General features: G+C 42.9%; 1 protein-coding gene across 1 annotated transcript; it reads left to right on the top strand.

The window, feature by feature from the left end:
* Positions 1–3625: 3625 nt before the first annotated feature.
* Positions 3626–19488, top strand: LOC108922582 (apical junction component 1 homolog). The gene is made up of 2 exons (XM_018732799.1): positions 3626–3838; positions 16148–19488. Exon 2 carries the CDS (start codon positions 16203–16205, stop codon positions 19470–19472), a length of 3270 nt encoding a protein of 1089 aa, XP_018588315.1. The 5' UTR covers positions 3626–3838; positions 16148–16202; the 3' UTR covers positions 19473–19488.
* The last annotated feature ends 6302 nt before the right edge of the window (positions 19489–25790 follow it).

Raw genomic sequence — 25790 nt, 5'->3', positions numbered from 1 at the left:
TAACATTTGTGGGTGGTGTTGATCACCTTGCCCATTCCTCGCTGTGTCTCCTCAATCATCTTCAGCCTACTCATAAAATTATATTATAGTTCCATCGTGAGGAAAGAACCAGGAGACCTTCAGGAGCTTCTCAGATGTCTATGGTTTGACACTCGTTGATTAAAGAGAAGTCCTGCCCATTCTGCACGTTCCATGTTTTACTGGTTGACTTTTCAACATCATGTGAAGTGCTTATCATTCACGCTTCGTAGCAGACTGCAGCCTGGCTACGCCTTTTCTCAATACTGACAAGTGCATCTGGAGTCAACTTCTTAAGGAGAAATGAGCACCAGGTGTGGCCAAGTGACTATTTAAGAGTTCCTTATAGAAGACTGGACTTTAGAATGCTTTAGTTTGGTTAAGATAAACAAGATGAAAAATTTTAACAAAGTCAATAAGAAGTCCTGCTTCAACCTTCCCTTGCCGGGTAACTCCTTGAATCTGACAATTCCGAAGATGGCACATATACTAATATCCTGTTTTTGGTTCTTTTTACACGTATTAATCCTGACAATTGATGTTATAATGTAGTGGTTTAAACATCCAAAGCGGTTGAAGCTTCTTGTCATCTCAGACCAAAAGGCATATTTGAGAGGTAGACCAACCTGGCTGTTATAGTTAATCTTTTTACAATGCAGTCTAAATAAAATAACAGTAAAGTCTTTATAATCCTAGAAAAATGGAAACGTGACAAATTGCAATCACCCTCGAGGGCTGATGGCTCTGCTCAGAGTGCCATGGAAATCGATGACTCGCTCCGGGATTTTTACAAATTGCCATCCTTGGTTGTGAGAAAAAAATCCCTTCGTTCCTTATACCCAGAACAGCTTCAGGTTTTTATATGCTTTTCATGTTTAATGTGCTGCAGATAAATGTGCTTAAAGTCTAATCGTTGTCCCTTATGGGAGGTTTACATAAAAAGATTTCTCTGAATTAACGGAGAATTATTCATTGGCACTGTTGTCACTCAGTGTATTAGTACATTCTCAATGGGAGTCATGCTTTGTGCATATATATGACGAAATGATTAATATATAAATATTTGTAAGACTGTTGGGAGTATCATCAATTCAGGTTGTGCATCAGTTTAGAGTATGTACCTTTCTCAAAAGTGCAATGAAAAGTTCCCATCCCTGATGTTAACCTCTTACACTTGTGTCAGAAGTCTACACTACCAGCAGTTTCTGCTGTATACTTTTGAGACCAGTGTTTGTTTTCCATCTCTCGCTGTCCCCCAAGGCTGCTGAATCCCTCCCAGCATTTAAGAATGGTCTCAAACCCATCTCTTTCAGACCCATTTCTCTCCCGATCTCCTGACAGCTCCACAAATGAGTCCAACACCATCTAGGATTATCTATGTATCTATTAGAATGTCACTTGTATAGGCATCTATTGAGGGATGTGAAGCAGAAATATTGTGGCATCAGACACACAGTAATCTTCTGTGTGTATCCACAGCATAGTTCTTTGTCTCTTGGTGATACTTTTCTTCCAGTACTTTGCCATCTCTGTTTATTTAAAGACTGTTAACTCAGAAAAAGGAACAGGTGCAGCAACATGTATGTCTTCCAGGAAAATTCCTGTCCACCACATTTGAGTACCTAAGGGGACCTGCAGACCTCTGATACTTTCTTTGAATCAAGAGCAGTAAAACAGAAAGATGGAGGTTTTCTCTGACAGCGGGGAAAACAAAGTTTACATATTAACATGGATCAAGGCAAGGTCCACTGGTTAAGAAAGGTTCACTGCCCTCTGAAGCCTTCCTGGGGACTGGGCTCAAATGCATGCATAACGCACAGTGACCTCTTTCTGTGCATGTTTTTGAAAGAGAATTACTGTAAGAGGATCTCAAGGTCCTGTGTGTAAACATGGAAAACACACCCAGTGCTCCACAGACTCCACAGCTGGTGAAGGATAACCTGATTAACTCGATGTGAAACCACCTCTACCAACCTGACATGGCGGGGCTCGTAGACCTTGCCAAGTCCGAGGCTGTGATGATGTGGCTGAGCAAATACAGTCATATGATACATACAATAGAGTCATGTGTTTGGTCATCTGAAACAGGTTTTTTTTAAGTATTGCACAAACTTCTTCTTCATACTTGGTGTCTAGATCAAATCAACAGCAGTACCATCAATCGCCTCGACTGATCCTCGTCTATAAAACCAAGATACGATGAGAACATCCTCATATCTGTTGGCTTTGGTTCAGTGCAACACTCTGTCTTTTACCACGTTCACTTCCCGCCGCTACTTTACGCCACAGAGCTCCGCACTTATCACTGGCAGCAACAAGTAGCGTAGGGGTTCGAGGTGCCATCTTGCAGTCAGAAGGTCCTGAGTCCAAATCCCACCTCTTGCTATAGTACCCTTGATCAAAGTACTTACTGTAAATGAATACAGTAAAAATACTTCAACTGTATGAATGGGTCGGTATTTGCAGGGAGGTTAGTGTATAGGCCTAATATTGTAAATTATCTTAGACAAAGACATCAGGCAGTGAGAATTTTTTTTTTTTCTTTTACGCAAATATCAAACATCATCATGTCCCAACTGGGACCTGTGCAGCTTGAATCACTTGGTAGCACTAGATATGAGCCTTATGTGTTCATCTTAGATCTCAGACATTAGAACACAGTTGAAAGGGGCTAAGCCTTACATAACACTTCATCACTCCTTGCTTACATTGAATAATGTTTAATAAATTAAACAGCACCTGGATAGATTCTTAATTCGATGTAGTACTGCCCCCCCACCTTCCAAAGGAGCCCTGGGGAGGCCCCTCGTGTTTCCAAATGTCACACTGCTGCAATACACACAAAACTGCATGGGATATGATCATTATTGCTCTTTATTTATCCATGTACACAGCTGGGTGTTAATGGAGCAATTCAGGGTGTGTACATGACTAAAAAGGGATAGCCGGTAGAGTTGTGGTTCTTGCTACTGCCTTTGGATCCGAAGGTCATGGGTTTGATTCCTACCTCTAACTAGTCTATAGTACCCTTGACTCAAGGAATGTGGAATGGGCCTTACTTACACTAAATTGCTCCAGTGAAATTACCCAGCTGGATAAATGGGTAAATAATTGTAACCTCAATATTGTAAGTTGCTTTGGAGAAAAGCGTCAGCTAAATGAAATGAACAGTATTACAGCAGGGGGTTTCAAACATAAGGCCTTCAACCCTGCCAGAGTCCTAGGGTGGAATGAGCAAGGGGTCTTCAGAAACCCTACATGATAATAAAGTAATAGAAATCATTTTTTATTATGTGCAATAACGGATATTTCAAAATGTAAATATATATTAAGTTTCAGTTTATACCTTTACCAAACAACTTAAAATAAGAGCACGACTTTGTACCCGAATTCGGCCACAATTATTAACGGCGTATTCCACCAAATATTACACACGTTTGTATTTTGTGGGCGGGGTTTCAATATTTCTCGTATCTCATTGGATAGGGGAGGCCGTCCATCAAGCAAGGCAACCAATCTACTCTCGTGTACTCCACGTACAAAACCACAGACACGCGCACAAATAGGGTCGCGCGCGCACACACACGCACACACACATATGCGCGCGCGCGGACGCGCACTCACGTAGGCACACCCCTTTAAACGCAACCGGAGCGCGGCGGAGACACGAGTGACCCGCAGGACGGATGAGCGCGGAGATCATCATCAGCATCATCATCATGTAAAATGGTGGAATAATAAAATATCTGTGAACCAAACGAACCGCGGAGGATCGTATTGTAAAACAGGAGGATAAAAGGCCGTGCTGCGGACTGAAATGGTAAGATTTAATAATAACAGAATATCTTCAGGCATATAATATATAAAAATAGGTTAGACTTATTATTCTTCTTCTTCTGATTATTATTATTATTATTATTATTATTATTATCATTGGGAGCATGGAACACTTATGACCATTTTTTGTTAATTTATATTATTGCCGTATTTAATGTTATATACACATTAAATTACATGTATTATTATTATTATTATTATTATTATTATTATTATTAAGTAAACATTATGTATTGCTGATCATTTCTGTTTCATTAATTTTCCTCGCATCGCTATTTGTTTAATTTGTAGATTATTTTTTAAGGAGCTCCCGATGTTATAGGTTCTATTCCCACCACTAGGTCACAGCTGCTTTTTTTTTGTCACCATTTACTTTATTTAGTCTATATGGAGTTTTGCTATATAAATAATTTTGTGATGACTGTTACATGAGTGATGCTGGTGAGCATTTGGAGGTTTTGATTGAAAAAGCATCTTTCCTTGGAAAAAAAAAATGAATAGGAATATGCACCATTGATCTTTGTGTGTGTGCGGCCAGCTAAAAGCATGCAGTTATAATTTCCTTGGAGTTATCTGTCACAGTGGATCATGTCATAGACACCATACATATTTTATATGCCATAAATGACATATTAATTATCAATAATTCCAAGTCACTATCACAGGTTACAGTAACTACTGCAGCTACACAGTAGAGCGCACCAGAATGGGATGAATGCGAGACCCGAAATGCAAGGTAGCATCAGCTCATGTGACATCAAAAACACATCTGCGAAGGTACGCGACCTCAGAGAGGCCAGAGGGACGGCGCCGTACGGATCGGGCACCTGCGACAGCTGTATCGGGGACGAGTCGACCGAAGCGGAGGCAGTTTACACGACCGTGCTGTAAATGTAGGCCATCACGGCTTGTACAACAGGTGCACCTCGTGCTTTCAGAGATTCACACCTTTAATCATAAATAACACTCATGGACCTTTATCTGTCAACATAGCTGTAGAACAGAAACACAACCATACTTATAATTTATAATATAATATATATATTATAGGGGGGTGCGGTGGCGCAGTGGGTTGGACCACAGTCCTGCTCACTGGTGGGTCTGGGGTTCAAGTCCCGCTTGGGGTGCCTTGCGACGGACTGGCGTTCTGTCCTGGGTGTGTCCCCTCCCCCTCCGGCCTTACGCCCTGTGTTGCCAGGTAGGCTCCGGTTCCACGTGACCCCGTATGGGACAAGCGGTTCCAAAAATGTGTGTGTGGGTGTGTGTATTATAGGAGGGTGCGATGGCACAGTGGGTTGGACCGGGTCCTGCTCTCCAGTGGGTCTGGGGTTGGAGTCCCGCTTGGGGTGCCTTGCGACAGACTGGCGTCCCGTCCTGGGTGTGTCCCCTCCCAGCCCTACGCCCTGAGTTGCTGGGTTAGGCTCCGGTTCCCTGCGACCCCGTATGGGACAAGCGGTTCAGAAAGTGTGTGTCTGTGTGTATTTTATATTATAATTTTTTATTACTACTCCTATAGCTACTGAACTGTTTTTTAGCTCACATGAGTTTTAGGGTATAGTCTAGTGAGTAGAGTTGTTGCAGTGAGAAGGTCTTGGGTTCTTACCCCACCTCCTGTTGTAGTACCTTTGGTCTGTGTACTTAACCTAAATTGATACAGCTGTATAAATATGGTAAATCAGTTTAAGTATCTTAGCACACATGTAGTAATTTGGCCTTGGCAAAAGTGGTAATAATAATAATAATAATAATAGTAACAATAATAATAAAAATAATGAAAGGGTAGGATGTGTCCTGCCTGAAGATAAACTGATCTGTAACCAGAAGTGTGCGTGTTCGCATCCCTGCTGTCCAGGTGCAGAACCCGTGATGCTCCAGTATGTGTGTACTCCAGCTCTTTAATGTGTGTCACCCTGAGGTCACTTTGGATAAAACCGTGTGCTAAGCAGGTTCGACCGTGTGACGTAATCGTGGTCTCATCCGCCGGAGAGGATGTCCTTGGCCTAGAATGTTCCGTTTGCCTGTGAGATCAATGGCTTTTCAATTACATTCGTTAACGCATCCCTTGTTCGTGTGCCATGTACTGACCTGGTTCTCATGTCCTTGAGGGATGTTGTGGCTGAATCAGAACAGGAATTAAGTTCATTTCATACGCTGGTAGCGCAAAGTCTAAAAAGACACACTCTTTCCCTATGTGTGTGTCTCTCTCTCCCAAACACTTGCATAAATGCTTACGTGTACGATGCCATGAGACATAGCCCTGGAAAAAAATAATGAATTCCAGCGCTGTCAGTGCTGCTCATCAGATTACAGAGAACGCCAATTTGTCCCCTTCAAATAAGACGCAAGAGAATGCGTGTCGTTCTTGGGGAGCAGGATAGGATTGCGCTTAATCGCAATAAACGTGGATATAATCCTATAAAACAAAACCTTTCAAGATTCCTCAGCTACTATCGAAACAACTTTTCCCCTCTCTGTATTTTTTCTGTTTTATGTGAAATTATTTCACTTGCCCAGATTAGATTGCACATACACACATACACACACACTGTCTGAAACCGCTTGTCCTATGTGGGGTCGCGGGGAGCCGGAGCCTAACCCGGAAACTCAGGGCGTAAGGCTGGAGGGGGAGGGGACACACCCAGGATGGGACGCCAGTCCATCGCAAGGCACCCCAAACAGGACTGGAACCCCAGACCCACCGGAGAGCAGGACCCGGTCAAACCCGCTGTGCGACCATGCCCCACTCATTAATATTATTACTTGATTAAATTCCATTCTTCGATATAATATTATGATATCCGAATACCCCATATGTTAGTCCAAATCAACTTCCGACTCATTTGTACAGCATTTTGTACGTGTTGTACAAATAGCTGCACACATCAACTAGGTTGCTCAAGAGTGCAAGAGCAAGACCGGTTCTGGGATTCGAACCAAGAGCCTTCAGGTTACAACCCCAGGAGCACAGCATCACCTTTTGTACGTTTTCCTTCCGTGTCTCCGCAAGATGACACAAAGAGAAGTAGACAAGCTGTCATATGTCATGTATGTCCAAAAATGACACGGCACAGCGCTCTAATTTGGGTAGCCAGCGTACTTCTCCTTAGGTTATGGTTGGCTTGCTCCATCATGAAGGGATTTCCAGCATGGTGCGCTCTCACCAGCTGTCGGTAGCTGGACTCCGCCCAGAGTTGGAGGGGCTTGGCACACCAAGGTCATCACGACCTTCGTGACATTAAGTCTTCTGTGATGCTGATACCTGCCGGTGGATGATACCTGCCGATATGCAAATCAGACGGAGATCCACATCTCATTACTGTGAGGAATAATTTAGGGTCTCTGCAATTATTAGAATATACCCATGGCCCTAATCAACATTTTTTGGGTCATAAAAGGAGCTGGAAAATGTAATTTAATATCTTGCTTGGCCATTTGGAAAAAATTGCGCTCTGGTATTCCACTTCATTTGCAATTCAAATCAGGTTGAAAAAAACTGTCATATATTTTTCAAAACTAAACCTCGGGATTTTTTTTTCTTTCGGGAAGCATGAGAAAAAGTGGTTAGTAAAGCAGTGCTGGAAAATGCACTAATTTTAGAAGCAGGACAGAAAGGAAGGAACAGCTTGGTATTCAAAACAAAGCGAAGCTGTGAGGTTTAGGTGCCATCGTGTTATGCATCATGGCTTGGGAACGTATAAAAGAAAAGTCTATACTTGCGTGATCTAATTGTGACTTCTTTGCGTGAATAAAAACGAGAATTGTTACAAAGATGAATAAACATATCGGTCAAGTACCGTTTCAGTAGGGCGCTTGCAGCAAACCTTAGTGGGGTTCTGTGTTACTCCCCCAGTATTTGCTTTCCATGAAAAGCATGGTGGGTTGTGGGTTCGAGCACCAGTCAGGTTAGACCTATCAAGCCAGCTGGGTTCTCAATCCACTGTGTTTATTTTATTTGCATTTCCTCCAAATGTTGCCAGGAAGTGAAAATTAATTTATATTAATCAATTGATAATAATATTAATTCTGGGGGGCGCGGTGGCACAGTGGGTTGGACCGGGTCCTGCTCTCCGGTGGGTCTGGGGTGCGAGTCCCGCTTGGGGTGCCTTACGGTGGACTGGCGTCCCGTCCTGGGTGTGTCCCCTCCCTCTCCAGCCTTACGCCCTGAGTTGCTAGGTTAGGCTCCGGTTCCCTGCAACCCCGTATGGGACAAGCGGTTCAGAAAGTATGTGTGTGTGTGTGTAATATTAATTTCCCATAATTCCCATTATGGGAATTTTATTAATTTCCCATAAGGACATTAATAAAGATTATTGCTAACTGTTTAAGTATAACTCAACACTTTACATTGGCTTGAATAAAGGTGTCAGCTAAGCAAAAAATAATACGTTTTAAAAAATTGCATTGAAAATACTGAACCAAAAGTGTTAGTTTTATTTGCATTTCCTCTGAATTTTGCCAAGAACTGAAAAACACAAGAATTATTGCAAACTGCTTTCAATATGCCTCATACCACTTTAAACTGGCACAGATAAAGGTGTCAGCTAAACCAACATAATAATAATAATAATAATAATAATATCATCAGCATCTTCTTCTTCTGTTTTTAATCACCATAAAAATATTGTACCCAGTGTGTTTGTGTTATTTGCATTTCCTCAAAATGTTTCTAAGAAATCCAAATTATAGGAGAATTAAAAAGGATTGTTGTAAAATATGAGTTCTTAGCAATAACTGGACATTTTAATTCAATTTAGACACAGGCATTAGGCAAACAAACAAAACTCCATGATAATAGTGGACTGAATGAGGTGTTGGCTGCTGATGTAGAGGAAAAGAGCAAGCCGTAAGACTGCAGTACTGCACGGGACAGGCTGAGTACAGACGTACTGGAAATCCTTTGGGATGAAGCATGACAGGTCTAAACTCAGATGGCGTTCCATCTTTTTCTCGTGGCATGTGTCCCGAGGCTAGAAGTGCCCCATCAAAATTACCGTGGTAATGTAAACGGTAGAGGTTGCATGTCCTGTTCATGGTCGGGGACGGCAGACCGCAAGCGGTTAGTACTTCAGGAACCGTCTCACATCGAACCCGGGGCGCAGCCTGGGTGAGCGAAGACTGGACCGCTGAGTCGGAATCTGGACCTCCTCCATCCAGCGGGAGATGGAGGTTTAATCCCGGCTGAGCTTCAGCCAGCGTGTCTGCTGTCCGCTCTTATCATGAGGTGGCAGGCAGCGTTGCAGTTCGGGATGCTGATTTGCAACCGGGCATTTGCCAGGTCAAATCCCGCGAGCTGGCCTCCCTCTCGAACCCTTGCGCAAGGTTGCTAACCTCCAGTCAAATAAACGGTTATGTAAATAGACAGAACTGTTAAGAAGAAGGAAATGTGTTTTCCTGTTATATCGCACACATGAAGTTCCCCCTGTAAGTATCTTCTGCCAGCGATCAAAACCTTTTACTTTCTTCCGCTAAAAAACTAACATTTGCTCTGCGTAATTCCAACGAATTTTGGAATGTCTGGACACGTTTTTAGATGCTCTTAGATACTGTTGCATGATCGCACCTGTGAAATATGCTGTCCTTTAAATATTCTGTCCTATCCTGTTTAATGTATTGCGGTTGTATTTGCCGTTTCTGTCTCTATGCTGCTCTGATCCAGCGCTGCTCTGTTCATCCGATAAAAAAGGGAAAAATCATAGTTGCTTTGGGCAAAAGTCTAATCTAAAAATAAATTTAAAAAAATCCATCTGTGTTCAGTTTATAGAAGACATATCGACATATTCCGGTGAGAGAATGTATATGGAGAATTCACACACACATTGTCTGAACCACTCGTCCCATACAGGGTCGCAGGGAGCTAGAGCCTAACCTGGCAACACAGGGCATAAGGCTGGAAGGGGAGGGGACACACCCGGGACGGGATGCCAGTCCACCACAAGGCACCCCAAGCAGGACTCGAACCCCCGACCTACCAGAGAGCAGGACCCGGTTCAACCCACTGCACCACCACACCCACATGGAGAACTGATGTTCATAATTAAAAGCGTTCATCTTTTCGGAGAGTGTGCTCACACCTGGCACATTCTGACCATATGGTCAGTTTAATGTTTTTACAGCACTGCATTTTCTTCTGCCCAACAGGTACTTTACACTTCAGACTCTTTATCCAAATTGATACGCGTCGCTTACTACAGGTGGTCCTTGAGTTACAACATATGCTACATATAACTGCTCAAGCTTGTCGCTGCCATCTCATCAACATTATTATAGTATTTTTGAGTCCCGGTGTTTGGTCGTAACGTCTAAAACCGACCGCTCCATCTGCTATAGCATCGGTTGAGCTCCTGCAGGGCACAATAACTCCTTTTTTACTCGGTCACTGTGTCTATGAGTTACTGGATTATATCTACAAAAACATTGTTTTACTTACCGAACATTTAGTTTGTCGTTCTATTCGCATTACTTTTCTTACAATAGTTAGTAAGCTAAAAGTGAGTACACTGATGGTGCAGAAAAGAAAAAGTGAAAGAAAGCAGATTTTGAGATTAGTCATAGTAATAGTACAGCATGAAAATATAATTATAATGCCATGCTGTGTGTTATTATTGCATATTAGTATTATTTTAACATTAATAATGTGCTAAATTGGTGAAAAAGTACATCCTAGTGGTGGCACGCATGTAGTGGGTTTGACTGGATCCTGCTCTCTGGTGGGTCTGGGGTTCGAGTCCCCCTTGGGGTGCCTTGCGACGGCCTGGCATCCCGTCCTGGGTGCGTCCCCTCCCCCTCCAGCCCTGTGTTGCCGGGTTAGGCTCCGGTTCACCCCGACCCCGCTCGGGACAAGCAGTTTCAGACAATGTGTGTGTGTACATCAAAGCCCTATTATACAATGCGCCATTCATGTGTGTTCATTGATTATATATACTTATGGTTTATATAATAGATTATGAGGGAGGGGGTTTTCATCTTACAATGATATGAATTTATTACGAGGTTATCAGAATGTAATCCCGTTGTAAGTCAGGGACCGCTTGTACCTTATTTAATTGATCGATGCAGTTCAGTTGAAGTTCCACGTTCAAGAGTAGAAAACCTGGGGTCCCACCCTGGCATTAAACTGGACTTGAATGTATAGGTGCAGCTCTTTAACCACGGCACAGCCTGTCGTTGTAAATTGGGACTCGTAGAGATGTGTGTTCCTGTGTCTGAAAATAATGGAAGGATGGCAGCTTTCCATTTCCACCCACCATCTGCAGAGCGCACGGGCGATTCACGGTTGCCATCTTTTTAATTACATTAACCAGCATGCCCTGTAAGAGCCCTGACATGGACGACCTGCATCCACGGTGGCGTCTCAGTGGTCCTCGTTCTGTGTTGAGTTAACCAGCAGGTGGACATCGAAAAAGGAGCAATGGGGCAATGGGAGCATTGGGGGTGTGGAGGTCAGATTTTCTCCCATGCCTCCTTTTGCATCAGATATTGAGTTCACCCGTCTATGGAAACCCACTGTTTCGATCCATATGAGTTTAGGTCCACGTTTACGACAACAGTCGGAAATAGGTGTAGATGTACTTCGGAGACGTGATCGGAAACGCGGTCTGGATTTATCGAGGAAAGATGACCCTTTTTTCACACTGCAAGATCTTCAGGGTGGACGGCAGACACAGACACTGGTTGATTTGGGGTGATGGTGAGGGTTGTCTCATGTCCCTCAGCCGGAAAACACACGCATGGAGGCCGAAACATCGAGGGGTCCAGGACAAACAGATGGCTCCCAGGATGCGCCGCCGAGCAAGGTCCAATTAAAACGCCTTTTGATTAAGTCATGGTCACCAGCGACATCATTTATTAATTGGGATTAATTGAAGCTACCAAACTTCCCGAAATGCAAAACCAGAAATACGGTTTTAGAAGAAAAACATCCCTCTAAATCCAGTCTTCTCATGCATCACTTGTAATTTCTCAGTACAGAACTTGCTCTTGGCACCGCGCTGCCCTCGTAGTCTCCTCTGCTTCATTGTGCTGTCTGTCTTTCACATCCACCAAAAAATACTCAGCACTGAACTCCGCTCCTGAATACATGTCCCCAGCACAGAGCGCACACACTACGATCCCCTGCAACCCTTTGTGATTCTGCAGAAAATGAAATGATTATATGGAGAATAATGAAGTACAGAGCTCCTTTCACAGAACATCACTTTGACACTCAGCCCATCTGACAGAAAGAGGTTAGTGTGCGCAGCTCTGCGGACTGTTTCTCGGACAAAAGTATGACGGCGGTTAAAAGCTGGGCGTGCGGGCGACGGCTCGTTCAAAAAACTGATTAGTGCCACTGCTGGTTTTCTTAAGTGTGCTGAGAAGCTCTTGGAATGAGCTGAAAGACCATCTAAGTTTTGACTGCAGCTATTATTCAGCCTTCCTCGGTGGTTCCTCATAGCAAAGCTGTTGACGGATCCTAGAGTATAATAAATATATTTTTTTTTAATTAACCAAAGAACAGAACTTTCTGAAAAATTATGAAAGGGGCTAAAATTTTCCAGATATCATTACAGTTAAAATCCAGGTCAACTGGTAACTTTTCTAGTGGAAGAAAATTATACAGCTAAGCCAACCACGTATATTTGTGGAGGTGGTGTTTGGTTTTGACAATACCAATAATATGCTGTACATATCCTTGCCAGATACGTAAGAATAATCAACCTATGTTTTGTATTTTAACTTTTTGCTAAAGATCTGTTGAATGATACAGCACTTTCTGGAGCTGCACTCAAGATTTTTCACTCTTATCTACGTGTTATGTTGATGATGATGTGACAATAAAGCTTGTAATTGTAATTGTGATGGAATGAACACCATTCCAATAAGCTTGTATCTGTAGGTTTAGAGATAGTGTTAGGGTCAAGGTTATGGTGATTCCCAGAACATAGGTACCAAGGTACCTAGAGTAGCCTTGAAGCACAGCTGAGATGTCCATGGAAATATTACTGAAAGTTTGACTGAGTTGGGAATGGACCTTCTTGAAATTTTGGCAGTACATAAAGGAGGCTTCACCACTACACTCCTCCATCTCTGGACACTTGGTGGCCCCATGCACTAGAGGTCCAACATCAAAAGCTTGAAGGTTCTAAGTTTTGGCTTCAGTATGAGCAGTGAGTCCCTCTGTCCCTCATAGCTGCTGAATCCCTTCAAACATTTAAGAAAGCTTTAAAGAAATGTGTCTGTTTTTGACCCATTTCTTTCCTGATATGCTCCATAAACTTGCACTACATTATCTGTTTAAAAAAAGAAAATCAGCCTTCTCTAACAATTCTATGCATATCTACTTGGGTTATGTATTCTAGATAAATGATGGCATTGCACTAAGTGGTTGAATTGTGAAAAGTGCATGCCTGCAGCTGTACCTCTCCATCTCTTAATATAATGCACTTTTGCTTACTCTTGAGTTTTACTCTGCTTTGGAGAAAAGTGTCTGCTAAATGAATAAATGTGAATGTAAAATGACATCCAGCAGAGACATCGTAACAATAGTGGTTATTCCTTCAGTCTTCCGCTGTATGGTTTGCTCCTCTTTTCTGACGGGAGCTGGCCCTCCATAATGAGAGCTGTAACAGATTTGATGGATTTGTACGACCTCCCCCAGCAGCCCACGAAACCCCCCATCCCTAACTTCATCGCCACCCCTGATCGTCACCTTGAAAGGAGACTCAACCAAGCGTTTGATGGACAGACAAAGAATTCCTAGAGCAAGCCAAATTTTCAGTCATTAGTCACGGAATCTGGTCATGTTCAGCAATCCAATTTAAGTCCCCTCCAGTATTTAAGGAGATAAGGACAGGCCCATGAAGGATGCAACTTGCATGGATACGATGTGAGGCCATGCAGCATTACAATAATTCCTCCTCATCACAAAATGGTGTTGTATTTTCTTGTAGTGATACTTGGCAGGAAGAGGGTAAGAATGGTATTGATTTGCAATTTGAGTCTGTAATGTGATTTCAGTGGTCTTCCTGCTCCCTGTAGAGCTCTTCGTCTCACACTTTGAGGATGGCTCTGCTTTCCTCGTACAAGCAGTAGGAGCTGGCATTATGGTAAACAACTTTTCTCTCATGCTGTGACTTGCTCTCCAGATTGACCGTGCATCTGGTGAAGATGGTGCCCACACATCGCTTCTTGTGCAGAGATGTTACATCACAATCATCATAGCCAAGTGCATTGTTCACTCAGTGTGGACAGTTGTTGGGCTGTGGGAGGGGATATTTGTCACTCTTTTAGAAAGGACACACAAAGTGACCATTCAAGCGGTCCTTCCCTGACAGAGAACTCAATGATTTGATTCACAAATTATTTGTTTTGTCTCTTTGTTTATTGCTTTATTTAAGATTCCTATTCCTGAAGATGACTGCTTCTTGTATCAGAAGATCTCTTCTTCTGTTTATAAGTATAGTGCTAGAACGGCTCAGGCCGTACCAGTTAAATTTTTATCACAGCCGTACCAGAACCGGACGACGCCTATACTAGCAAACAGTAGCTTCCTGAAAAACACACACAAAAACGCATAGAAGTGTACAGTAATTCAGTGTCAGATGCCGAATGTACAGTAATTCAGTGAAATTTCTGCTCCTCTTCAGGCTCTTTTTGGCTCCTACATTAGTGAAACGTTTATAAAAGGAAAATCAGTTCAACCCAGGAACACGGTAGTGATAGTAACAAGTGCAATGGATGCTTTGGGTGCTCCGTCAGTTGCCAGTAAATGTGCATTGAAAAGGACCCCCCACCAGCTCACATGTGGATGACTCAAGTCGTATCCATTGCATAGCAAAGATAGACTACCATGTCCACCTGGTATAATCTACTGGAACTGAACTACTCTCAAGACAAAATAAGAAAAAACAATAAGAAGGAAAGTCCCCCAAATGAAAAAAGAATCATACATGCACTGTATGAATTCAGTTCACAAACTTCTTTAACCCAAAAGCAGTTGACATAAAATAGTTCCCAAACATGAAACAAGTACTTCTGTTCAAGTATGATAATCTAAGGGTGCAGATGATAAGGGTGAGTTCTTCATAAGCTCATATTGCATTATTTGCTTCTTAATAGAACATTTATGTCCACTGATATGGTTCCAGGTTCACCTCCTATGTTGCCACTGTAAATTATTCATTGATGCAAGTGATGTTTTTTTTGGTTTTTGTACTCATCTATTCAGCAACCAGCAATGCTTTATGAATCAGCAATTAGATTTTTATCTTGTGCAAGGCTGGCTAAGTGACATTAGGTATACCTATTAAAGTGCCATATTCTTCTGGGAGTTTTTGGAAAGATTCCACTGCAGGCGCATAGTAATGTCTGCCTACTTGTGTCATCCCACAGTAAACTGTATTCTCCAGAGAGATGTGAAGTCAAGTGATTCACAAAAGCTGTTGTGGTTTCAGGTCGGAAGCATGCTGCCAGGAATGCTGCGCTCTTCAAGATTCTGCCATGTGTGGTGTATAGTGTTTCAGATTTATCGCTTTGCAGGGAGTCCTATTCGACTAGGGATGGCTATCTCATCCACATGCTTTTAGATGATTGATGTGGTTGTGCTGGACTGAAAAACACTGCACAGTTTATGGTTTCGTACTGCCTATTACAGTTAAGTTCTTTGCAGTCATGCAGAATTTGCTCTTACATTCGCTTAAGACTTCACAATTGCAGGAACCAGTCTTTATAAAAAAGGGGTCTTTGCATGAGTTCAGGTGTCCATTCCACTGAAGAAATTGGGAGGTCATGAGGAATGCACATCACACAGGGGAGCAGGCAAAATGTGCTCCAGTTAGCTTTGTCAGTTTGTCAGAATGATGGGTGAGACCTTTTGTTTATGGATTAATTCCTATTTTTACAGAGGCCCTCATCCTACATTTATGTTTTTCATAATTTACCAGAAAAAATACAAGCTAAAAGTCTTAAGCATCTCTCTTGGGATCGGAACTTGTATCCTTCCATACCAAAATTGAACTTGTTCCCTACCTCTAGGATGTCATTCAACCAACCAGCTTTACTGAACCATAACTGCATCTACTTAAAGTCTCAGTATCAACCTTCAGAAGGCTCTGGTTTACCTTCACTGTCATGTATTTCTGTTATTTATTGAAATTGTGTGCTTTTTGTAGACGTTATTACTTTGTACAGTTTTTATTCAGTGTACAGTTTCAAAATACATTTAAATATGCAGTTTAGAGTGTTTAAAAGGATAAGCAAACAAATTAGTAAAAATAGTTTTGCTAATTTGAATGTTTTTTTCTCATTTTTGTAGAGCACAAAAACCTTAGGTCCATTTTGATGGGGGAAACACAAAGAGTCCCTTTAAGATGACACGCACAGACCCGCCTGATATACTGGTGTCAACTGTGCATCAAGACATAAAAGCAAACCACATCTCTGCACACTCAGAGTTCTCCCTTCCCCCTGAACGATGTGATTTCCAAACCCAGGGCACACTGGAAGACAAGCAGGACAAGAACAATAAAAGGCACTGCCGTAGCTTTGACTTCATTTGGTCGCTAGACGACCCCATCACTCACAGTTCTTCAATGGAGTACCCTTACAGAAAGACTGACAGGCATGGTGCGCACCCAGATTTTGCTTGGAATGCTTTAGGCCAGCAGGTTCACCTTCGATTCTCATCACCAGATTTGCTCAACACTAGACTGCCCACCCAAATGGTTGGATCTGACATAGCCGGCGAAGCAAGAGCCATTTTGGATCCCAGAGCCCGGTCAAAGAGTGCCCCAAGGGTCAAAACATCCTTAACCCCGGTGCCCTTTGAGATATCCCCACCTGTGGCTAGAAGGGGGAGGGATGTCCAACGGACTCCACGGGAACCTCTGAGGAAGCTGGAATCATCCCCCCGCAGAGAGGCTTCGAGCACCCCGAACCGAGCACTCTTGAATGAGGTGCACCCGATCAAACTGCAGCCACAGAAGGGGGAAGCTAGACTCAGCTCTCCCATTTACGTGTCTGATCACTTTGAAGAAATCAAACCGGCTACCACTCCCCATGTCAGGTGTCGTGTGGACATCAAGCCAGATGAGGCAGTGCTACAGCACGCAACACGGAAGTCATCCACCTACCGGGCTGAGATCCCATGGCAGCGCTACTCCAGTGGTGGCAGCCGGAGCTTGACTGTACCACGGAAGTTTTCTGGTTCCAGAACACCAACACCAACGGATTCCTTCAGCGGGGAATACCGGCAGGTGTTTCAGTATCCAAACTACATGCCAAACAGCTATATTCAACCCTTAGAAATACCACTGCAGAGGATGCCTTCACCCACAGATTCCAGAGGCTACTTCGGAAGAGAACGAAGAGCTCACTCTAGTCCCAATGTGCCAACCAAATTATTCTATGCAGATGACCCCAGGATGTACCCATCAACCCCTAGAAATTACTATCAGGAGGATCCTTATGGCATCCCTAGCCAAAACTTTATACCTAAAGTCCAGTATGTGCGGGACCCAAGGACTCGCGTAGTTCATACTGCACCTGCTCGCGGATACTACACTGAGATAGATCCTTATCAACACCCTATGTATCCCAAAGCTTACTCCACAAGTGAACCAGGCCCATACCTTATCCAGACACCGTCAGGCCAAACATACTATGGGGAGGATGCCAAAGCTTACCAAATTCAGTCTAACCCTTCTAAGATATTCTATACAAATGAGCCCTTTGCACCGCCACCAGAGCAAACGATTCCACTGAGAGCATATCACACCGAAGGACGCAGGGGGCCAAGAGTGCCCCAGTCAGCTAATGACTGGTATAGTACTGACATATCCGGCTATGCCACAGTCCATCCTTCAGCTCATGCCTCACAGTTCACCCCACCAAGAGTGAGACAAGAGGCACTGCTCACACCATGGTATGCTAATCCCTACATGGAGCCAGCAAGGCTTGGTGCAGATGCTAAACCATTCTCTAAGTCCTGGGACAATATCTTCAGTCCGCGTCTCGAGAGGGAGATGCCAGTTCAGCGTGGTCGAAGCTATGAAAATCTCCTTTCTCAAGAGAAGCGGACCTTTTCCCCAGACAACAGGCGTCAGCCAGTAGTGGTCAACCTCTCAAGCTCTCCACGGCGTTATGCTGCATTGTCACTCTCTGAAAATTCTTTGCTTGACAGGAGTCCAACAGAGAGTGGGAAGAATCCCGTGAGCAGATTCTGGTATGTAACCCCTGAGATTACCATCACAGACAATGACCTACGTGGAGGTAACCTCAACAAAACAGAGGTGCGTTCAGCCAGCTGGGACATACTAGATTCTGGAAATCAAACTGTAGAAGATACTTATCAGGAGCCAAGGTCATGTTCAATAGACTCAACCAAAGAGAAGACTCACAACAGCTCCTCTCTGCAGCAAAGTCTGGAGCAGCTTGATGAGCTCTTAGCCGATCTTGTAATTGACTATAAGCCACCAGCAAGCCGGAGGTCCAGCGAGGACTTGCTGGATCAACTCAAAAAGCTGATCAATGAGAATGATGCAACTAAGGACGATCCAGCAAAGGAAGATTCAAAGGAATCAGACAATTCCAGTCCTATGAATAAACAGTCTGCTTCAACCAAAACAACCCAGAATGATCTAAAGGACACAGATAGCAACTGTGACCGACTTAAGAAAAGTGCAGAATGCTCCCCTGAACAGAGTCCAGATGAGGATGACACTATGGTATGTTCCAACAGTAAATGCCAGCGTACAGAAACCCTGTTTAATGCATGCCTCTATTTTAAGTCTTGTCACAGCTGCTACACCTATTACTGCTCTCGAAACTGCCGTAGAGAGGACTGGGATGTGCACAAGGAGAGCTGCTTGTATGGGCGCATCAGTAGCATCTGCAGACAAATCCTTAAACACTGTCGAGAGACCCCAGAAGTTCACAAAGCCTTCTCACGCATTGCCAAAGTAGGCTATCTTTCCCGTGGAAGAGGAGTCCTCTTCCTGGGTTTCCCTAACCCAGGGTCATCCAACAACTTTCTGCAGTATGGCCTTGAGAGCCTCCTTATGGCCCCCACATACCTATCCCTCAGAGAGCTGGGGGGCTTCAAAGATAACCTTGGGGAGTATTGCAAAGAGCTGCAAGAAGCAGGCAACGAGTATAACCCCAGTGAATGTTTCCTCCTGAATGTATCAATTGCCGTTGGTGAACAAGTGCCTGATGCGCCTTCGCCCAGAGTCCAAGCCCCAACGGTCAGGAAGTATGCCAAGGTGTCCCTGGCCTCCTCCAGCCCTGAAAAAACAGTGCCCAAGAAGGATGGTGACATGGAGACGCTGATCCTCACTCCACCACCAGGGACAGCAGACATTGACAAAGAAGGGGAGGAAGGCAGGAAAGCTAGGGAGATATGCTTCATCAACATCCAGCGTGAACTCCGGACCAGAGGGGTCTTCCTGCGGCACGAGTACCCAACAATCTACCAGCAGCTCTGCGAGTTTGTGGAGAGCAACAGGAGATTCACACCTACCACCATCTATCCAATTGACAAGCGAACTGGCAAGCAGTTTATGTGCATGATTATGGCTGCATCCGAACCACGGACACTCGACTGGCTTGGAACTCCCAACCTCCTTGATGACATCATATAGCTAATTTAAGCTTCAAATGTTGTACGCATATGAATAGAAATACATATATATTGTTATACATATCTATATAATGAGTCTATTTATTACAAATATTTGTAGATATGTATTTTGCTATTGAAAAAGAAACAGATATTCATAGTTTTGTTGCCAGTAATATTCACATTTACAGATTATTGCCTGTACATTACATAATAAAATGTACAGCACCCTATTAGATTGCCACCGTATCAGTTTTGGAGTGTTCAGTATTTGAGATTATCTGGCTATATGCTATTATACGTTTGATTATAAACCACACTGACCTTTTCTACAGCACAGTTCAATTTTTTCATTTCGTATTTGTCCTTAATGAAACTCATATTATGGGCAGCAAAGCTTTTGGTGTTAATAGCAGTCACTGGTGGCTGTAAGCATTTAGCAATATTCGTCATAAAAATGGTGCCGGTTGTAATAATCGTAATATGATTTAGGAGGCAAATCATTTGCCTTTTTGCTTCAAATGCTTGCAGTTTGATCAAATTTTTTTGTTTGACTTTGTAATTTGCTTTTGGGTCTTTTTTGCATTTTATCAGATGAGACATACTGAAGAAAAAACCATGAGAATTTTTTTCCAGAAAAGGAGGAATGCCTTTTATATTCTCTGACAGATATAATTGGATTTTCTATTCCATGTGCTGGTCGCAGTTCTTAGTTTCCTTTTGCCGAACCGAAAAATGAATCAGAGAAATAAAGCCAAATCTCTAGAGGAACGTTCATTTTCATTGGCTTCTTTATTTGCAAAGTAAATATGCCAGCAAGAGACAGTTATTGCGCTGTGATTAGATCTTCGTATCTGAGAAATAAACTGTAACGGGGGTACAACGAATAATATAGTCAGGACACACTGTCTCTGCTGTCACACTGTCTCTTAGAAGTCCACCTTTAGATTCTGATTCTAAGAATTCAAAAACACGTTGCTGTATAACACCAAAATTAATTTGTAATGTCAGTTTGAATGGGAAACTACATACACTCCGTTCAGTGTTAAACATCGCCATTTTCACTTTATCGTCCAATTACTTTATATTAATAACCAGTGGTTTGAAACCACTTGTCCTTTGTACTTCATAAAAAACTTCATATAAAATTGGCTTATGTGTGGTACAAATACTTCACAATTTTCAAAGGCATTCTTGAAATGTCAGATAATGTATGTTGTAAACTCCTTACGTTTCTGGTCATTTTACTGGGGGAAAAATTAACAACTAAATTATTAACATAAACAGCACGTAACTGGTGCCTGGTTTGTGAATTATTTACTACAACATTGCCAATATGGACTTACATTTAACGTGGTGAAATAAAACAGAATATATTAACACTTTACTGTTTTTATCCTGTGAGCCTCAAAGTTCTGAACTTTATTATGAAAACATGCGGTATAAGGAAATGTCCTCTAGAAAAAATATTTTGTCCTTTCTAATATCTTGACTGTTGTTTGATACTCTAAAGCTTAATATTTAATACATCATTAGACTAAAGAAGCCCCATGGAATTGTATATTACTCCTTTTCTCTATTTATTTCTTGCCACTATGACAACTGTGTTATTTTTTCCCCTTAATTCATTCTCAGGCCTTGACAGACAAGGTTCCACACCCAGATTGTTTGCAGAGAATTATGTTCTAACTGTTATATTTATATAATATGTTATAACATGCACGAATTTTATTGGAAAGGCCCATGTTATGTTTGGATCATGTGCATGCTAGATTGTATGCATTACCCGCAAAGGAAGACAACTGTTTCATTGAAAGCGTTGAGATTTTGTCTTATATTTAAAATTTTCACCAGGGTAATATGGCCGATCATAATGAAGATGAAGTAGATGGCTTGATTACTAATATTTTTGAATACTTAGATGAAAATATTTTGTTTTAGAAAAATATATGAGCTCTAAATTTTCACTACTGCCAAAATGGATTTGATTTTGGAACAGCTACTTAAATTCTATAAATAAAGGAAACTTCCTATAATAAAAAAATCTTAAAAGTTATTGACCTGTATTTTTACTTTCATAATGTCATTTGTTTTTTGACTATTTATAATCCGTATTTAATAAAGGAAACTGAAGGATAAGTGTCTGTATTCATTTGCTTGGGGAATGGACTGGATTTTTAGGTCTTTGTGGCATCAGCATCTTTTTTTATCTCTGTCACTGTGGATTCTCATACCATAGGCCAATAACTCTGGAGAGGAACTGTGGCAAGAGCCTAGTGTGTGTGGGGTGGCAGTGTTTGTGCTTTCTTGAGCTCAAGGCTATCCCTACCATCGCTTTTCACATACACACACAGACACAGTGTGAGATATGTGGCTGTCCAGGAAATCCTTCAGAATCTGTTTTCTCGGTGAACAGGCCTTCAGACTGGTGGAGGTGAGTGGTAGGGGTATTGGGTGCTTGGGAGGTCAGCGCTTGTGGAACAGCAAAGCCTTCTGCCCTCTTGCATTACCTCCAGAGGAGCACTGAAGCCTGAAACCATTAACAGCTCTGCTCCAGTAGTGACTATTGCTCTCATGGGGACATTTGTCAAAGTGGTCCAAAATATAGGTCGGGTCAGGAACGAGGAGGGATGGGGGGGTGTGCGTGTGTCTATGTGTGTTTCTTAGTGGGGATGTGTTTGGGGGAGGGGTGGCACCAAGCAGGCACTAATAACTGCCAGGAATCCCCGTGGAGATGTTTAAAACTCAGAGTGACCCTTATATTGAGTTCCTGCCTTTCAGCCCCAACAGCCATTCAGTATGGATTATTGGCTATTTATCATTAATGAAAGACATGCAAGAAATCAGCTCTGCACGCATGGGTCTTTCAGGAAGAAACAAACTGTTAAGTGATGAAATTCGGCAAACTGCAAACAGAGTCAAGTTTACTCCGCTTCATTTGAATGCAATAGAAAGACTATGGTGTGTGACTATTATAACTGGAAATCACGAATTCTTGTGGTAAGACTGTGATTGCGAAAGGGGGAGGAAAAAGAAGAAGTGGGCGACCAGCCACAAGTTGGATGAACTCACAGTGACAGTGGCACACAGCCGTTTGAAAGTTAAGGAACCAAGTGGAGGACAGAACATTCTGGAAGCACTGTAGAACACTTGACAACACCAACAGAAAGACTTTCAACATCCTCCTGTTTCTTTTGTCCAAAACACTGCCAGTATTGCAGAGGTTGAACAGCTAAGCCTTCCTTATGTGTTAATGTTGACCTCATAATACAGCAAAGCGCCAAAAACCCTCAGATGGGCTTCAAACACTTCCTCAGGCATAAGTGTGATATTACATAAGACCCTTTGATTTTTTTCCCCTAAGAATAAAAAAAAACTCCAAAGTTGCAAGCAATTTGTTTCCTTTTTAAAGACTGAAAAGTTTCAGAACTGCATGTGTGCTCCCTGATCTTCTCTCCAACTTGTATTCAGAGAACCAGGGTCTGAATCCCCAGTCCTACTGCAGTACCTTTCATCAAGGTACTTACCCTGAACTGAAACTGCAAAAACTACCCAGCTGTAAAAATTGGTAAATCATTTAAAGTACAAACCTCATGTTATAAGACAGTGGAGGACAGCCTCTCACACACACACACACACACACACACACACACACACTTTCAGAACCACTTGTCCCAGACAGGGTCACGGGGAACCAGAGCCTACCCGGCAACACAGGGAGCAAGGCCAGAGGGGGAGGGGACACACCCAGGACGGGATGCCAGTCCATCGCAAGGCACCCCAAGCGGGACTCGAACCCCAGACCCACTGAAGAGGAGGACTGTGGTCCAACCCACTGCGCCACTGCACCCCCCCAGGACAGCCTCATATAAATGAATAAATAAATAAAATAAAATAGTCGTATAATAATTTCCTGGTTGGAAACAGGAACAAACCTTGCATAATGGCTTCCTTCTGAGACTGCCCAGGTGACAAGGGGTTAAACTGACTTCAATTTACTTTCATAAAACACTCTTTTCACCAGAGCACCATAGTAGGTTAGCGTGCTAAACAAGATTACTGAAAATAATCTAAAATTACAGCATTACACATACAAATAACAATAGAGTAAACCAGATGACAGCTGAGGAGAGGAAAACAAAAAGACCCCTGACTGTAAAGTAATGGAGCTATAAACCTCTAGGAGACCAAGTACCAATGGCTGCCCACCCCATGGTAACAAAGGACCTGTGTAGATATGTCTAATACATATAAAAAAGTGCAGATGAACTGTCAAGATCATGCTACCTTTTATAGATGCTATTACTCATTTTCCAAGTCCAAGGTTGATGGTTCTGTTGGTTGTCCTATAATGTCAATGGTATCAAGTAACTATTATACACCAAACATCCTAGGTTGGCAGTAGTTTCAGTTCCGTGTAAAAGACAGAAAAGAAAACAAGTGGTAGCAGCATGCTAAGTATCACACATGGAAGATAATTACATTGATAAGCAAGACAAGAGCGCACAATGAATAGATCAAGAGTAACATTACACAGTACTCAAAGGAAAAGAATTAATCAGGTTCATCCTCAGATCACAATCAATGCCATTGATTTATATTCTATTGACCACTAGAGCTGGGCGGTGCGGTGGCGCAGTGGGTTGGACCGGGTCTTGCTTTCTGGTGGGTCTGGGGTTCGAGTCCCGCTTGGGGTGCCTTGTGATGGGCTTGGGGTGCCTTGTGATGGGCTTGGGGTGCCTTGTGATGAACTGGTGTCCCGTCCTGGGTGTGTCCCCTCCCCCTCTGGCCTTACGCCCTGTGTTACCGGGTAGGCTCCGGTTCCCCGCGACCCCATATGGGACAAGTGGTTCTGAAAATGTGTGTGTGACCACTAGAAAAATACTAATAAACAGAGGTGGGTGACTTGAGTCAGTTGACTTGACTCGAGGTGGGCTTAAGTCACAAAGTTGTTGGACTTGAGGCTTGCTTGACAGTGCATAAAAAAATTACTCAGCTTAGACTTCATGATCCCTGACTTGGGATGTAACTTTGGCATGAGACAATTTGTGAAGACTTGATAGTCTATCAACTCAGTTGTTCTTATTTTTTTTCTCGTAGACCTGCTCTGGCTCATTATCTTTAACGAACAGTCTATTGCACAGCAGCATACTTTATCAGGATTACATTTGCATTTATTTATTTAGCAGACACTTTTCTCTAAAGTAACTTCACCAAGGTGACTTACACTGCTAGATACATTACTTACAATGGGTCACTCATCCATACATCAGTGGAACACACACTGTCACTCACACACTATGGGTGAACCCGAACAGGATGTCTTTGGACTGTGGCAGGAAACCAGAACACCCAGAAGAAACCTACACAGACACGGGGAGAACATGCAAACTCCACACAGACTGACTGGGGATCAAACCCACATGCTCTCACACCACCCAGAAACTGTGAGACAGCAGCGCTACTTGCTGTGCCACTGTGCAGCCCCATTCTGAGCATTCTGAGGAGTCTGAGCATGCTGACAGGGGCAGAAAAACTTCACAGGCTAATAACCAGCTATGGCAGATGGATCAACACCAAAGATGATTACACACACACACATTTTCAGAACCGCTTGTCCCATACGGGGTCACAGTGAACCGGAGCCAACCCGGTAACACAGGGCATAAGGCCGGAGGGGGAGGGGACACACCCAGGACGGGACGCCAGTCCGTCGCAAGGCACCCCAAGCGGGACTCGAACCCCAGACCCACCGGAGAGCAGGACGGTGGTCCAACCCACCGCACCCCCACCAAAGATGATTAGTTTCAGATATTCACAGTTTACAGCTAATTGACTAAAGGTATAACTAATCACTAAAACTACAACCCCAATTCCAAAAAAGTTGGGACACTGTGTAAAATGTAAACAAAAACAGAATGCAATGATTTCAAAATCTCATAAACTTATATGTTATTCACAATAGAATATAGAAAACATGTCAAATGTTTAAGTGAGGAAACGTACCATTTTAAGGAAGAAATAAGGTCATTTTGAATTTGATGGCCGCAACACATCTCAAAAAAAGTTGGGATGAGGGCAACAAAAGGCTGGAAAAGTAAGTGTTACTAAAAAGAAACAGCTGGAGGAACATTTTGCAACTAATTAGGTTAATTGACAACAGGTCTGTAACATGATTGGGCATAAAAAGAGTATTTTAGAGAATCTCGCAGAATTAAAGATGGGCAGAGGTTCACCAATCTGCATCTACAAATTGTGGAACAATATCAGAATAGTGTTCCCTCAATGGGGGGTGTGGTGGCGCAGTGGGTTGGACCACAGTCCTGCTTTGCGGTGGGTC

The sequence above is a fragment of the Scleropages formosus genome, chromosome 6 (assembly GCF_900964775.1).
Source record: "Scleropages formosus chromosome 6, fSclFor1.1, whole genome shotgun sequence".
Lineage (NCBI taxonomy): Eukaryota > Metazoa > Chordata > Actinopteri > Osteoglossiformes > Osteoglossidae > Scleropages > Scleropages formosus.
The sequence above is the reverse complement of the archived record's forward strand: the minus strand, read 5'-3'. Positions and strand labels throughout refer to the sequence as shown.